Genomic DNA, 15,785 nt, shown 5'->3' with positions numbered 1-15,785 from the left:
TCCAAATGCAACATGGAGTCTGATCTCAATTCCAGCCAATTCTGCGTTGAAAAAGTCAAATGGTGCTCCTTCCCTTCCAAGCTCTGCCATGCGCCCAAACAGTGTTTTACCCCCACATATGGGGTATCAGCCTACTCAGGACAAATTACAAAACAACTTTTGGGGTCCAATTTCTCCTGTTACCCTTAGGAAAATAAAAAATTGGGGGCAAAAATATCATTTTTGCGGAAAAAAATGATTTTTTTATTTTCACGCCCAGGCGTTATAAACTTCTGTGAAGCATTTGGGGGTTCAAAGTGCTCACCACACATCTAGATAAGTTCATTAGGGGGTCTAGTTTCCAAAATGGGGTCACTTATGGGGGGTTTCCACTGTTTAGGTACATCAGGGGCTCTCCAAAAGCAACATGACACCCGCAGACCATGCCATCAAAGTCTGCATTCCAAAAACGTCACTACTTCCCTTCCGAGCCCAGACGTGTGCCCATACAGTAGTTTTCTCCCACATATGAGGTATCAGCGTACTCAGGACAAATTGGACAACAACTTTTGGGGTCCAATTTCTCCTGTTACCCTTGGGAAAATAAAAAAAATTGGAGACTAATTGATCATCTTTGTGGAAAAAATACGATTTTTTTATTTTCATGCCTGGGCATTATAAACTTCTGTGAAGCCCTTGGGGGTTCAAAGTGCTCACTACACAACACATCTAGATAAGTTCCTTGGGGGGTCTAGTTTCCAAAATGGTGTCATTTGTGGGGGGTTTCTACTGATTTGGTACATCAGGGGCTTTCCAAATGCGACACGGTGTCCGATCTCAATTCTAGCCAAAAACGTCAAATGGCGCTGCTTCCCTTCCAAGCTCTGCTATGCGCCCAAATAGTCATTTACACCAAGATATGGGGTATCAGCGTACTCAGGACAAATTGCACAATAACTTTTAGGGTCCTGTTACCCTTGGAAAAATAAAAATTGGGGGTGAAAAGATCATTTTTGTGGAAAAAATATGATTTTTTAATTGTACCGCTGTACGTTATAAACTTCGGTGAAGCCCTTGTGGGTTCAAAGTTCTCACCACATATCTAGATAAGTTCCTTTGGGGGTCTAGTTTCCAAAATGGGGTCACTTGGGGGGGTTTCCACTGTTTAGGTGCATCAGGGGCTCTCCAAACGCGACATGGCATTCGATCTGAATTCCAGCCAATTTTGCATTGAAAAAGTCAAACGGCGCTCCTTCCCTACTGAGGTCTGCCATGCGCCGAAACAGTGGTTCCCCCCCCCCCACATATCAGGTATCAGCGTACTCAGGACAAATTGCACATTAACTTTTGCAGTCCAATTTCTCCTGTTACCCTTGGTAAAAAAAAGAAAATTGAACCTGAAGTATTTTTTTTGTGAAAAAAAGTTAAATGTTCATTTTTTTTTTTAAATATTCTAAAAATTCCTGTGACGCACCTAAAGGGTTAATAAACTTCTTGAATGTGATTTTAAGCACCTTAAGGGGTGCAGTTTTTAGAATGGTGTCACTTTTGGGTATTTTCTATCATATAGACCCCTCAAATGTGATGTGGTCCCTAAAAATAAAATGGTGTTGCAAAAATGAAAAATCGCTGGTCAATTTTTAACCCTTATAACTTCCTAACAAAAAAAAATTTTGGTTCCAAAATTGTGCTGATGTAAAGTAAACATGTGGGAAATGTTATTTATTAAGTTTTTTGTGTGCCGTATCGCTGTGATTTAAGGGCATAAAAATTCAAAGTTGGAAAATTGCGAAATTTTCAAAATTTTCGCCAAATTTCCGTTTTTTTCACAAATAAACGCAAGTTTTTTGAATGAAATTTTACCACTAACATGAAGTACAATATGTCACGAGAAAACAATGTCAGAATCACCGGGATCCATGGAAGCGTTTCAGAGTTATGACCTCATAAAGGGACAGTGGTCAGAATTGTAAAAATTGGCCCGGGAGTTAACGTGCAAACCACCCTTGGTAGTGAAGGGGTTAAAAAACAAAAAAAACAATTTTGCCATTTTCCGAGATCCATAGCGTCTCCATTTTCCGCAATCTGGGGTTGGTTGAGGGCTTATATTTTGCACACCGAGCTGACTTCTTAAGAATACCATTTATGTGCAGATATGTTCTTTTGATCGCCCGTTATTGCATTTTAATGCAATGTCGCCGCAACCAAAAAACGTAATTCTGGTGTTTTGATTTTTTTTCTCGCTTCACCGTTTAGCGATCAGATTAATCCTTTTTTATTGATAGATCGGGCGATTCTGAATGCGGTGATACCAAATATGTGTATGTGTGATTTTTTTTATTGTTTTATTTTGAATGGGGCGAAAGGGGGCTGATTTAATCTTATATAGTTTTTTTTTCATATTTTTTTAAAACATTTTTTTTTTAAATTTTGGCATGCTTCAATAGTCTCCATGGGATCCACTACTTGATTGGCTCTGCTACATATAGGTGATGAGCAGATCGCCTATATGTAGCAGAATTACAGCATTGCTATGAGCACTGACCACCGGGTGGCGCTCAAAGCAATGCCTCATCAACAACCATAGAGGTATCTAGGAAATCCCCAGGTTGCTATGGCAACAATCGCTGACCCCTGATCATGGGATGAGGGTCAGCGATGTGCGTATTTCTGGCCCGGCGGCCGGAAGCGCTGGTTAAATTGTTGACAGCAGGATTTAACTAGTTAATAGGCGCGGGTGGATTGCGATTCCACCTGCGCCTATTACGGGCACATGTCAGCTGTTGAAAACAGCTGACTTGTCCCACCTTTGATGCGGGCTCACCGCCGGAGCCCTCATCAAAGCGGGGGTACTGCCATTGGATGTACTATCCCGTCCAATGGCAGTAAGGGGTTAAAATCACACAGCACTCAGCCCTGTTATACACCAGTCTGAGAGTACCCTCACCCCTAGTCTCCACCAGATATAACACATACACTGAATGGCCACATTACTAGATACACCCATCTAGTAACACATAGGATCTTCTTCCCCTTCAGAACCTCAGATATTAATCACGTCATAGATTGCACAAGGTGCTGAGATTGTTCCCCAGGAATACTGGCCCATGTCAACAGGATAGGTTCTTGTACTTGCCACAAATTACCATATATACTCGAGTATAAGCCTAGGGTGGAAAATGCAGCAGCTACTGGTGAATTTAAAAAATAAAAATAGATACCAATAAAAGTAAAATTAATTGAGACATCAGTAGTTTAAATGTTTTTGAATATCCATATTGAATCAGGAGCCCCATATAATGCTCCATACAGTTCATGATGTCCCCATAAGATGCTCCATACAAAATACACCCCATGTAATGCTGCACAAAGGTTAATAATGGCCCCATAATATGCTCCATAGAATAATATGCCCCATATGCTGCTCCGTAAAGGTTATGGCCCCATAAGATGCTCCATAGATTATGCCCCAATATGCTGCCCCTATAAGATGCTCCATAGATTATGCCCCAATATGCTGCCCCTATAAAATGCTCCATAGATTATGCACCTCATATGCTGCCCCATAAGATGTTCCATAGATTATGCCCCTATATGCTGCCCCCATAAGATGCCCCATAGATTATGCCCCAATATGCTGCCCCTATAAGATGCTCCATAGATTATGCCCCTCATATGCTGCCCCCATAAGATGCTCCAAAGATTATGCCCCCATGTGCTGCCGCTGCTGCTGCATTTAAAAAAAAAAAAATTACATGCTCACCTCTCCGTCGCTGGGGGTCAGGTGCCGGTGTCACTGCTGGCACCTGAGATATTCACCTGTCGCCCGGTCCATCGCTGCTTGCTGATGTCTGGCACGTCATCTGTCAGTGACATTCAGACTGCAGGGGTCGCGGCGCGAACAACCACGTCACCGTGCCCTCTGCTGTCTGAACGTCACTGACAGATGACGTCCAGACAGCAGCAAGCAACGATGGGCCGGGGGACAGGTGAATATCGCTATACTTACCCGTCCTGGCCCGGTCTCTGCAGCCCCCAGCTTCTCCGCGATCTCCCTTCCTGCCTTCAGCGGTCACTTGGTACCGCTCATTACACTCATGAATATGCGCATATTCATGAGTGTAATGAGCGGTACCATGTGACCGCTGAGGCCAGGAAGGGAGATAGAGAAGCTGGGGGCTGCAGAGACAGGGCCAGGACGGGTAAGTATGACCTGACACCCCCGCCCCACCTCCCCCTCCGACCCCCTGGTGTATATGACTCGAATATAAGCTGAGAGGGAGACTTTCAGTACAAAAATATGGGCTGAAAATCTCGGCTTATATTCAAGTATATATGGTAGATGAAAGTGCCGAGATGCCCTGAACAACTAATTCTACCTCATCCCAGAGATGCTTTATAGGGTTAAGATCTGAGGACTCTGGAGGTGGAAAACTCACTGTCATATTCCTGGTGTAAAGGAATGGAAGATCCTGGCACCTCCTGAAGAGAATTGATGTGTGACATAAAGGTATATGTGTGATGATGCAGAATATACTGTTATTACAGAACACTGATGAATAGTACTATAACTATATGGTTAATGCTATGGTTTATTGTAGTCACTTTTGTGTGATAGTTATGGACTGTAGGCAGCTGGGCAGTAGAGAGTTACAGAGGGTCAGCCCTGCAGCCGGGCAGGGGAGAGTTACAGAGGGTCAGCCCTGCAGCCGGGCAGGGGAGAGTTACAGAGGGTCAGCCCTGCAGCCGGGCAGGGGAGAGTTACAGAGGGTCAGCCCTGCAGCCGGGCAGGGGAGAGTTACAGAGGGTCAGCCCTGCAGCTGGGCAGGGGAAAGTTACAGAGGGTCAGCCCTGCACCTGGGCAGGGGAAAGTTACAGAGGGTCAGCCCTGCAGCTGGGCAGGGGAAAGTTACAGAGGGTCAGCCCTGCAGCTGGGCAGGGGAAAGTTACAGAGGGTCAGCCCTGCAGCTGGGCAGGGGAGAGTTACAGAGGGTCAGCCCTGCAGCTGGGCAGGAGAGAGTTACAGAGGGTCAGCCCTGCAGCTGGGCAGGGGAGAGATACAGAGGATCAGCCCTGCAGCTGGGCAGGGGAGAGTTACAGAGGGTCAGCCCTGCAGCTGGGCAGGAGAGTTACAGAGGGTCAGCCCTGCAGCTGGGCAGGAGAGTTACAGAGGGTCAGCCCTGCAGCTGGGCAGGAGAGTTACAGAGGGTCAGCCCTGCAGCTGGGCAGGGGAGAGTTACAGAGGGTCAGCCCTGCAGCTGGGCAGGGGAGAGTTACAGAGGGTCAGCCCTGCAGCTGGGCAGGGGAGAGTTACAGAGGGTCAGCCCTGCAGCTGGGCAGGAGAGTTACAGAGGGTCAGCCCTGCAGCTGGGCAGGAGAGTTACAGAGGGTCAGCCCTGCAGCTGGGCAGGAGAGTTACAGAGGGTCAGCCCTGCAGCTGGGCAGGAGAGTTACAGAGGGTCAGCCCTGCAGCTGGGCAGGGGAGAGTTACAGAGGGTCAGCCCTGCAGCTGGGCAGGAGAGTTACAGAGGGTCAGCCCTGCAGCTGGGCAGGAGAGTTACAGAGGGTCAGCCCTGCAGCTGGGCAGGAGAGTTACAGAGGGTCAGCCCTGCAGCTGGGCAGGGGAGAGTTACAGAGGGTCAGCCCTGCAGCTGGGCAGGGGAGAGTTACAGAGGGTCAGCCCTGCAGCTGGGCAGGGGAGAGTTACAGAGGGTCAGCCCTGCAGCTGGGCAGGAGAGTTACAGAGGGTCAGCCCTGCAGCTGGGCAGGAGAGTTACAGAGGGTCAGCCCTGCAGCTGGGCAGGAGAGTTACAGAGGGTCAGCCCTGCAGCTGGGCAGGAGAGTTACAGAGGGTCAGCCCTGCAGCTGGGCAGGGGAGAGTTAAAGAGGGTCAGCCCTGCAGCTGGGCAGGGGAGAGTTACAGAGGGTCAGCCCTGCAGCTGGGCAGGGGAGAGTTACAGAGGGTCAGCCCTGCAGCTGGGCAGGGGAGAGTTACAGAGGGTCAGTCCTGCAGCTGGGCAGGGGAGAGTTACAGAGGGTCAGCCCTGCAGCTGGGCAGGGGAGAGTTACAGAGGGTCAGCCCTGCAGCTGGGCAGGGGAGAGTTACAGAGGGTCAGCCCTGCAGCTGGGCAGGGGAGAGTTACAGAGGGTCAGTCCTGCAGCTGGGCAGGGGAGAGTTACAGAGGGTCAGCCCTGCAGCTGGGCAGGGGAGAGTTACAGAGGGTCAGCCCTGTAGCTGGGCAGGGGAGAGTTACAGGGGGGTCAGCCCTGCAGCTGGGCAGGGGAGAGTTACAGAGGGTCAATCCTGCAGCTGGGCAGGGGAGAGTTACAGAGGGTCAGTCCTGCGGGTACTGGAGTCTTGGAATGGTTTCTAGGTGCTTCACTGAAATACAATATACAATTTATAAAACAATAAAATTGTATGTGGGTCTCTGTAGAGTGAGGTTGTGGCAGCATCTACTGCTGATTCTTAGCACTTGAGACATATTAGGTATGAAGAAAAATATGGAAGAGACGACTGGGTGCAGTGGAGTTCAGTTCTATGCTGAGAGATGAAGAAAGAAGTAGTTCATAGTAACTCAGATTGCTTAATCTTCCCATTCTGAAAATAGATCACTCCGATTTATGCTGCACTCTGCGATCCTGTGTTTTCACATAATTTCAGATGTCTCTAATAAATTACCGTTCAGTGTATAATACTAGAGGATAAAACAACACTGAGCACAAGACCCTCACAGCTTCTACACAGCATAGTGGAGATCTCATGACACCTTCTCTCCATCTACCTGATGATCCTGAGGAACATTGAGATCTTCTTGTTTCCAGTTCTGTGGAAGAAGAGGACGGGGACATCTCTCTGGTGTTGTCCTCTCACTGGATAGATCTGGAGGAAACACATACAGGGACTGAATTCATTCCTTACATACAGATAATTATAGGCCGTGTGTATTTAGTCCTGTCTATTACCTGGTGATGTGAGGGGCTGGGGAACCTCCATCATGACGTCCTTGTACAGATCTTTGTGTCCTTCTAAATACTCCCACTCCTCCATGGAGAAATAGACGGTGACATCCTGACACCTTATAGGAACCTGACACATACAATGATACCGTCATCCCCCGATCCCTCCATAGCGTTACTGTATAATGTCCCAGCATTCCCAGCAGTGTCACCTCTCCAGTCAGCAGCTCAGTCATCTTGTAGGTGAGTTCTAGGATCTTCTGGTCATTGATGTCCTCATGTATCAGGGGGTGAGGTGGAGGCCCCGTGATTGGGCTCAGGGGTCTTCCCCATCCCTCAGACACAGGGGCCTGACAGCGCTCACTAGAGGTCTTCTTCACTACTGTGTAATCCTGGTTATGGAGAGACACATTAATAAACCTCACTACAGACATTTCCAGAGTCCTCACCTCTCCAGTTCTGTCCATCTGTTATTCCCATAGATAAGAATGATGTAATGTGACGTCATCAGAATCTCTCACCTCTCCAGTAAGCCGGAAGAGGATCTCTAGGGTGAGGTGTAATATCCTCTCCGCCATCTTGTCCCTGTCCCTATCCATCCTTGTAGGGTCACTCAGGAGAATTCTCTTATATAGAAGATCTCCACTGAGAGGATCCGATATTGTAGGGACCTGAATGGGGAGAAGATGACGATGTAACATCATAAAGATCCCATGTAAGAAATCTCCGGAGCTGTTACCGGCTTCACATGATCACTACATCCAGTCATGGCCCCGTCCTGCCCCCGGTGTAACACACAGTCCCATTATAGTCACACACAGAGATTTATCCCAGGCTCAGCACTGAGGGGGTTAATGTCCCCTGTGCCCAGTAATGGGGAATCTCCAGCACCTACCTCCACCTGCAGAGCCGCACACCACATATATGGCTGCTCTGTGCGCACAGGACCTGGGATGATGAAGAGTCTGACGCCCCTGACTCCACCCCTACATGTAACTGATCACATGACTATGACCTCATCCCAGGTCCTGTGCGCACAGAACAGCCATATATGTGGTGTGCAGCTCTGCAGGTGGAGGTAGGTGCTGGAGATTCCCCATTACTGGGCGGGGGCAGGGGACATTAACCCCCTCAGTGCTGAGCCTGGGATAAATCTCTGTATGTGACTATAATGGGACTGTGTGTTATACAGGGGGCAGGACGAGGCCATGACTGGATGTAGTGATCATGTGAAGCCGGTAACAGCTCTGGAGATTTCTTACATGGGATCTTTATGATGATACATCGTCATCTTCTCCCCATACAGGTCCCTACAATGTCGGATCCTCTCAGTGGAGATCTTCTATATAAGAGAATTCTCCTGAGTGACCCTACAAGGATGGAGAGGGACAGGGACAAGATGGCGGAGAGGATATTACACCTCACCCTAGAGATCCTCTTCCGGCTTACTGGAGAGGTGAGAGATTCTGATGACGTCACATTCCATCATTCTTATCTATGGGAATAACAGACGGACAGAACTGGAGAGGTGAGGACTCTGGAAATGTCTGTAGTGAGATTTATTAATGTCTCTCCATAACCAGGATTACACAGTAGTGAAGAAGACCTCTAGTGAGCGCTGTCAGGCCCCTGTGTCTGAGGGATGGGGAAGACCCCTGAGCCCAATCACGGGGCCTCCACCTCACCCCCTGATACATGAGGACATCAATGAGCAGAAGATCCTAGAACTCACCTACAAGATGATTGAGCTGCTGACTGGAGAGGTGACACTGCTGGGAATGCTGGGACATTATACAGTAACGCTATGGAGGGATCGGGGGGTGACGGTATCATTGTATGTGTCAGGTTCCTATAAGGTGTCAGGATGTCACTGTCTATTTCTCCATGGAGGAGTGGGAGTATTTAGAAGGACACAAAGATCTGTACAAGGACGTCATGATGGAGGAGTGGGAGCAGGGCCGCAGCTATAATGAGGCAAGTTGAGCCAGGTGCTGAAGTGGCAGGCAGCCGAGGGCGGCATTATGCGCTCCTATACCCGCAGCACCTACAATTTAGCCTCTGCACGCTGGTGCTGCAGTCATGCAAGAGGCTGTAATTGATGAGATCACAGGAGGGAAGATGTGGGGGGGGGGCCTGATCATGTGACCCCAGACTCCACCCCTCCTGTGACCTCATCACAGGCCCTGTAGTCAGCTCCTCTTCTCATCTCTAGCGTCTTCAATCCGGATATCATGTGACCCTGACTCCTCCCCTCCTATGACCTCATCACAGGTCCTGTGCGCATCAGCCCTTGTTTTATGCAATTTAGATTGTGAGCCCCATCGGGGACAGTGATGATAATGTGTGCAAACTGTAAAGCGCTGCGGAATATGTTAGCGCTATATAAAAATAAAGATTATTATTATGCAGGATTCTGCTGGCTGTCATCGTCCTGGATGAGGGAAGTTTATTTGTGGGGTCAAGGGGGTTTACAGGGTGTATGTAGCAGAGCCATAAGTGTGTGAGGTGTACAAAGCAGAGCTGCAAGTGTACGAGGTGTACGGAGCAGAGATGTGTACGGAGTGGAGCCGTGTGTGTGAGGTGTACGGAGCGGAGCCGTGTGTACGAGGTATAAGGAGCAGAACCGCGTGTGTACGATGACCGATGTGCACGTGTACGAGGTGTATGGAGCAGAGCTGCACGTGTACAAGCAATGGCGGATCTTAATAGGGGCGGATGGGGCGGTCGCCCCGGGCCCAAGGTTTTTTGGGGGCCCAGGGCACTGGCGTAGCGTGGTGGGGGGGGGTGGTCCGCCCCAGGCGGCATGTGTGTGGGGGCGGCGCGGCAGCAGCAATTCCACCCTGCAGTGCAGTGCAGCGGCGGGCAGGGAGCGATGCGATCACGGCAGCTCCGCTGCCTGCAAGACTGAATAGCAGGAGCAGAGCGGCAAGGGTCCGTCCTGCTTCCTGCCCGGAGGCCGCGCTTCCTGTTTCACACAGAGGAGCGCCGCTGAATGACATCATCATTCAGCGGCCGCTGCTGTGTGAGGGAGGAAGCTCGGGCGATGCTGCGGACAGGTGAGAGGAGAGAGGTGGTGTCTTGTGTGTATGTATGTATGTCTGTGTGTGTTTGTATGTCTGTGTGTATGATGGAGCAGGCAATGATGGGAGTGATGGAGCAGGCAGTGATGGGGTGATGGAGCAGGCAATGAGGGGAGTGATGGAGCAGACAATGATGGGGTGATGGAGCAGGCAATGATGGGGGTGATGGAGCAGACAATGATGGGGTGATGGAGCAGGCAATGATGGGGGTGATGGAGCAGGCAGTGATGGGGTGATGGAGCAGGCAATGATGGGGGTGATGGAGCAGGCAATTATGGGGTGATGGAGCAGACAATGATGGGGGTGATGGAGCAGGCAGTGATGGGGTGATGGAGCAGGCAATGATGGGGTGATGGAGCGTGATTTTGTGCGTATTGGCCATAGGCCTACAGCTTATGTGCAACGTCTTTTTAGGCCATGTCCACACGTGGTGGAATGGTGGCGGGTTTTCCGTATGGACCCGCAGCAAACCAAGTGCTGCGGTCCGTACGGCTGTCAATTCCCGCACGGGGACCGCAGCGCTCAGGTGGGAAGGGGGGTACAGGGGCCCAGGTTTTATGAACAGCCCCGGGCCCATAGTCCACTTAATCCGCCACTGTGTACAAGGTGTACGGAGTGGAGCCGTGTGTGTGTACGAGGTGTACGGAGCAGAGCCTCGAGTGTGTATGGTGTACGGAGCGGAGCCGTGTGTGTGTGTACGAGGTGTACGGAGCAGAGCCTCGAGTGTGTGAGGTGTACGGAGCAGAGCCGCGTTCGTACGAGGTGTACGGAGCGGAGCCGCATTCGTACGAGGTGTACGGAGCGGAGCCGCGTGCGTACGAGGTGAGCGGAGCCGCGTGCGTACGAAGTGTACGGAGCCGCGTGCGTGCGAGGTGTATGGAGCAGAGCCGCGTGCGTGCGAGGTGTACGGAGCAGAGCTGCGTGCGTGCGAGGTGTACGGAGCGGAGCCGTGTGTACGAGGTATAAGGAGCAGAGCCGCGTGTGTACGAGGACCGAGGTGCACGGAGCAGAGGTGCACGTGTACGAGGTGTATGGAACAGAGCCGCACATGTACAAGGTGTACGGAGTGGAGCCGTGTGTGTGTACGAGGTGTACGGAGCAGAGCCTCGAGTGTGTGAGGTGTACGGAGCGGAGCTGCGTGTACGAGGTGTATGGAGCGGAGTCACGTGCGTACGAGGTGTACGGAGCGGAGCCGCGTGCGTTCGAGGTGTACGGAGCGGAGCCGCGTGCGAGGTGTACGGAGCGGAGCCGCGTGCGTGCGAGGTGTACGGAGCGGAGCCGTGTGTACGAGGTATAAGGAGCAGAGTCGCGTGTGTACAAGGACCGAGGTGCACGGAGCAGAGGTGCACGTGTACGAGGTGTATGGAGCAGAGCCGCACGTGTACAAGGTGTACGGAGTGGAGCCGTGTGTGTACAAGGTGTAAGGAGCAGAGCCTCGAGTATAGAATCGTAGAGTTGGAAGGGACCTCCTGGGCCATCTGGTCCAACCCCCTGCTCAAAGCAGGATTCGCTAAATCATCCCAGTCAGATGTCTGTCCAGCCTCTGTTTGAAGACTTCCATTGAAGGAGAACTCACCACTTATCGTGGCAGCCTGTTCCACTCATTGATCACTCTAACTGTCAAAAAGTTTTTTCTAATATCTAATCTGTGTCTCCTCCCATTCAGTTTCATCCCATTGCTTCTAGTCTTTCCTTGTGCAAATGAGAATAAAGTTGATCCTTCTACAATGTGACAGCCCTTTAGATATTTGTAGACAGCTATTAAGTCTCCTCTCAGTCTTCTCTTTTGCAAACTAAACATTCCCAAATCCTGCAACCTTTCCTCATAAGACAGGGTTTGCAGACCAGTCACCATTCTGGTCGCTCTTTTCTGAACTTGCTCCAATTTGTTGATGTCTTTTTTAAAATGTGGTGCCCAAAACTGGACACAATATTCCAGATGAGGTCTGACCAAAGAGGAGTAGAGGGAAATAATGACTTCACGTGATCTGGACTGTATGCTTCTGTTAATACATCCTAGAATTGCATTTGCCTTTTTTGCTGCTGCATCACACTGTTGACTCATATTCAGTCTGTGATCTATTAGTATACCCAAGTCTTTTTCACATGTGCTGTCACTTAGCCCTATTTCTCCCATTCTGTATATGCTTTTTTCATTTTTATTGCCCAGATGTAGTACTTTGCATTTCTCCCTGTTAAAAACCATTCTGTTAGTTGCTGCCCACTTCTCCAGTTTATTTATATCTTTTTGAATTCTCTCTCTCTTCTCTAGTATTAGTATGTGAGGTGTACGGAGCGGAGCCGTGTGTGTGTACAAGGTGTACGGAGCAGAGCCTCGAGTGTGTGAGGTGTACGGAGTGGAGCTGCGTGTACCAGTTGTACGGAGCAGAGCCGCGTGTGTACGAGGTGTACGGAGCGGAGCCGCGTTTGTACGAGGTGTACGGAGCAGAGCCGCGTTTGTACGAGGTGTACGGAGCGGAGCCGCGTGCGTACGAGGTGTACGGAGCGGAGCCGCGTGCGTACGAGGTGTACGGAGCGGAGCCGCGTGCGTACGAGGTGTACGGAGCGGAGCCTCGTACGAGGTGTACGGAGCGGAGCCGCGTCTGTGCGAGGTGTAAGGAGCGGAGCCGCGTGTGTACGAGGTGTAAGGAGCGGAGCCGTGTGTGGGAGGTGCACAGAGCAGAGCTGCACATGTACGAGGTGTACGTTGTAGAGATGTGTATGGAGTGGAGCTGTGTGTGTGTACGAGGTGTATGGAGCAGAGATGTGTATGGAGTGGAGCTGTGTGTGTACACGGAGTGGAGCCGTGTGCGTGTACGAGGTGTACGGAGCAGAGCTGCGAGTGTGTGGGGTGTGCGGAGCTGTGTGTGTGCGAGGTGTACGGATTGGAGCCACATGTGTGCGAGGTGTAAGGAGCAGAACCGCATGCGTACGAGGTGTACGGAGCAGAGATGTGTATGGAGCAGAGCCGTGTGTGTGTACGGAGCGGAGCCGTGTGTGTACACGGAGTGGAGCTGTGTGTACGGAGCAGAGCAGCGCGTGTGCGAGGTGTACGGAGTAGAGCAGCGCGTGTGCGAGGTGTACGGAGCGAAGCAGCGCGTGTGCGAGGTGTACAGAGCAGAGCAGTACGTGTACGGAGCAGAGCCGCACGTGTGTGTGAGGTGTATGGATCGGAACCGCGTGTGTACGAGGTGTATGGAGCAAAGCCGCATGTGTACAAGGTTTACGGAATGGAGCCATTTGTGTTTAAAAGGTTTAAAGAGCGTGGCCATGTGTGTACAAGGTGTACGGAGCAGAGCCGCATGTGTACGAGGTTTACGGAGTGGAGCCATGTGTGTACTGAGTGGAGCCATGTGTGTGCGGGGTGTACAGAACGGAGCCGTGTGTGTATGAGGCATAAAAAGCGGAACTGTGTGTGTATGATGTATGCGGAGCCATACGTGTACAAGGTATATGGTGGGGAGCATTCATACCTCCCAGCGGGACAGTCCCGATTTTGAGAGAGATTCTGCCCCACTGCCCTGGCTGGGAGGTTACTTTTCCCGCGGACACAGGAGTACACGGCGGAGCCCCGAGGAGCACTTTAAAATTTGCACGTGACGTTCCACCGGAAGTGACGTGCTAGAAGCTGACTAGAAATTAGGTAATTTCGGGAGGAGATTGTGACGGAACCATGGAGGCACTTCAGGGAATGCTTCAGATCCATCACCGTATCCTCCCCCAACAGCGTGGACAGCAGGATCTCCGTGGACTCGGGATGCCGGCCATGTGAGCGGTTCATGATATGTCCTGCATCGGGAGGCTCAGGTGGGCACTACAGTGGGAGCCGGGCTGCTATAGTATGTTTATAGAATCTTTCTTCCTCTCTGTTTCTTTCCTTCTTTCTTTCTCTGTTATTTCTTTCTTTCCCCTCTTTCTTTCTCTCTCTGTTTTCTTTTTCTCTCTTTTCTTTCTTTCTTTTCCTCAGTACCAGTCAGTGTGCCCACAGTACCAGTCGAATAAGAGGTAGGAAACTAGGTGGCACTGGTCACATTGAGCCTCTCATACTTTTTACTGGTGTATAATCATATGCCCTGAGCACCCCCATAAAGTGGGCCAGCGCCAGACAACAGGGTACAAACAAATCACTATTACTATCAGTCCAAGTGGACAATTATATAGGTAAAGTTAATGATGTCCCTGTGCCAAGCACTGCGGAGGATCAGAATACACTGAGGAGACCAGAACAGCGGGGTTTGGGTAGAAGAATTATATGGGGCCCATTACACTGTATGAAGTAATATATGGTGCCCATTATACTGTATGCAGTAATAAATGGTGCCTATTATGCTGTATGAAGTAATATATGGTGCCCATTATACTGTATGAAGCAATATATGCGTCCCATTATGCTGTATGAAATAATATTTGGGGCCCATTATACTGTATAAAGTAATATATGGTGCCCATTATACTGTATGCAGTAATATATGGTGCTCATAATACTGTATGAAGTAATATATGGGGCCCATTATACTGTATGAAGTAATATATGGGGGCCATTATACTGTATGAAGTAATATATGGGGCCCATTATACTCCAAGAAGTAATATATGGGGCCCATTATGCTGTATGAAATAATATTTGGGGCCCATTATACTGTATACAGTAACATATGGGGCTCATTATACTGTATGAAGTCATATGGGGCCCATTATACTGTATTAAGTAATATATGGTGCCTATTATGCTGTATGAAGTAATATATGGGGCCCATTATACTGTATGAAGTAATTTATTGGGCCCATTATACTGTATGAAGTCATATATGGTGCCCACTATGCTGTATGAAGTAATATATGGGGCCCATTATACTGGATGAATTAATATATTGGGCCAATTATACTGTATGAAGTCATATAGTGCCCACTATGCTGTATGAAGTAATATATGGGGCCCATTATACTGGATGAAGTAATATATTGGGCCCATTATACTGTATGAAGTCATATATGATGCCCATTATACTGTAAGAAGTAATATATGGGGCCCATTATGCTGTATGAAATAATATTTGGGGCCATTATGCTGTATACAGTAATATATGGGGCTCATTATACTGTATGAAGTAATATATGGTGCCCATTATGCTGTATAAAGTATTATATGGTGCCCATTATACTGCATGAAGTAATATATGGTGCCCATTATGCTGTATGAAGTAATATGTGGGGCCCATTATACTGTATGCAGTAATATATGGTGCCCATTATGCTGTACGATGTAATATATGGTGCCTATTATGCTGTATGAAGTAATATATAGGGCCCATTATACTGTATGAAGTAATATATGGTGCCCATTATACTGTATGAAGTAATATATGGGGCCCATTATACTGTATGAAGTAATATATGGCGCCCATTATGCTGGTATGAAGTAATATATGGTGCCCATTATACTGTATGAAGTAATATATGGGGCCCATTATACTTTATGAAGTAATATGTGGGGCCCATTATACTGTATGAAGTAATATATGGTGCCCATTATACTGTATGCAGTAATATATGGGGCCAATTATGCTGTAAGAAGTAATATATGGTGCCTATTATTCTGTATGAAGTAATATATGGGGCCCATTATACTGTATGAAGTCATATATGGGGCCCATTATACTGTATTAAGTAATATATGGTGCCTATTATGCTGTATGAAGTAATATATGGGGCCCATTATACTGGATGAAGTAATATATTGGGCCCATTATACTGTATGAAGTCATA

General features: G+C 49.1%; 2 protein-coding genes across 2 annotated transcripts in view; one reads left to right on the top strand and one right to left on the bottom strand.

The window, feature by feature from the left end:
- The window catches only part of LOC141073760 (uncharacterized), a 60,875-nt gene extending 53,249 nt beyond the window's left edge, over positions 1-7,626 (bottom strand). The window contains exons 1-4 of the mRNA XM_073561164.1: positions 7,461-7,626; positions 7,152-7,331; positions 6,946-7,069; positions 6,765-6,862 (exon numbers count right to left, since the gene is read on the bottom strand). Coding sequence (XP_073417265.1) covers positions 6,765-6,862; positions 6,946-7,069; positions 7,152-7,331; positions 7,461-7,538 — 480 coding nt within the window. The 5' untranslated portion in view covers positions 7,539-7,626. The remainder of the gene's footprint in view (positions 1-6,764; positions 6,863-6,945; positions 7,070-7,151; positions 7,332-7,460) is intronic.
- A 272-nt stretch (positions 7,627-7,898) lies between these two features.
- Positions 7,899-9,348, top strand: LOC141074169 (gastrula zinc finger protein XlCGF66.1-like). The gene is made up of 4 exons (XM_073561699.1): positions 7,899-8,017; positions 8,246-8,395; positions 8,523-8,702; positions 8,785-9,348. Exons 1-4 carry the CDS (start codon positions 7,991-7,993, stop codon positions 8,920-8,922), a joined length of 495 nt encoding a protein of 164 aa, XP_073417800.1. The 5' UTR covers positions 7,899-7,990; the 3' UTR covers positions 8,923-9,348.
- Positions 9,349-15,785: the final 6,437 nt, after the last annotated feature.

The sequence above is a fragment of the Dendrobates tinctorius genome, unplaced genomic scaffold, assembly GCF_039654945.1.
Source record: "Dendrobates tinctorius isolate UK_male_01 unplaced genomic scaffold, ASM3965494v1 ptg000014l, whole genome shotgun sequence".
In the NCBI taxonomy this organism is placed as follows: Eukaryota; Metazoa; Chordata; class Amphibia; order Anura; family Dendrobatidae; genus Dendrobates; species Dendrobates tinctorius.
The sequence above is the reverse complement of the archived record's forward strand: the minus strand, read 5'-3'. Positions and strand labels throughout refer to the sequence as shown.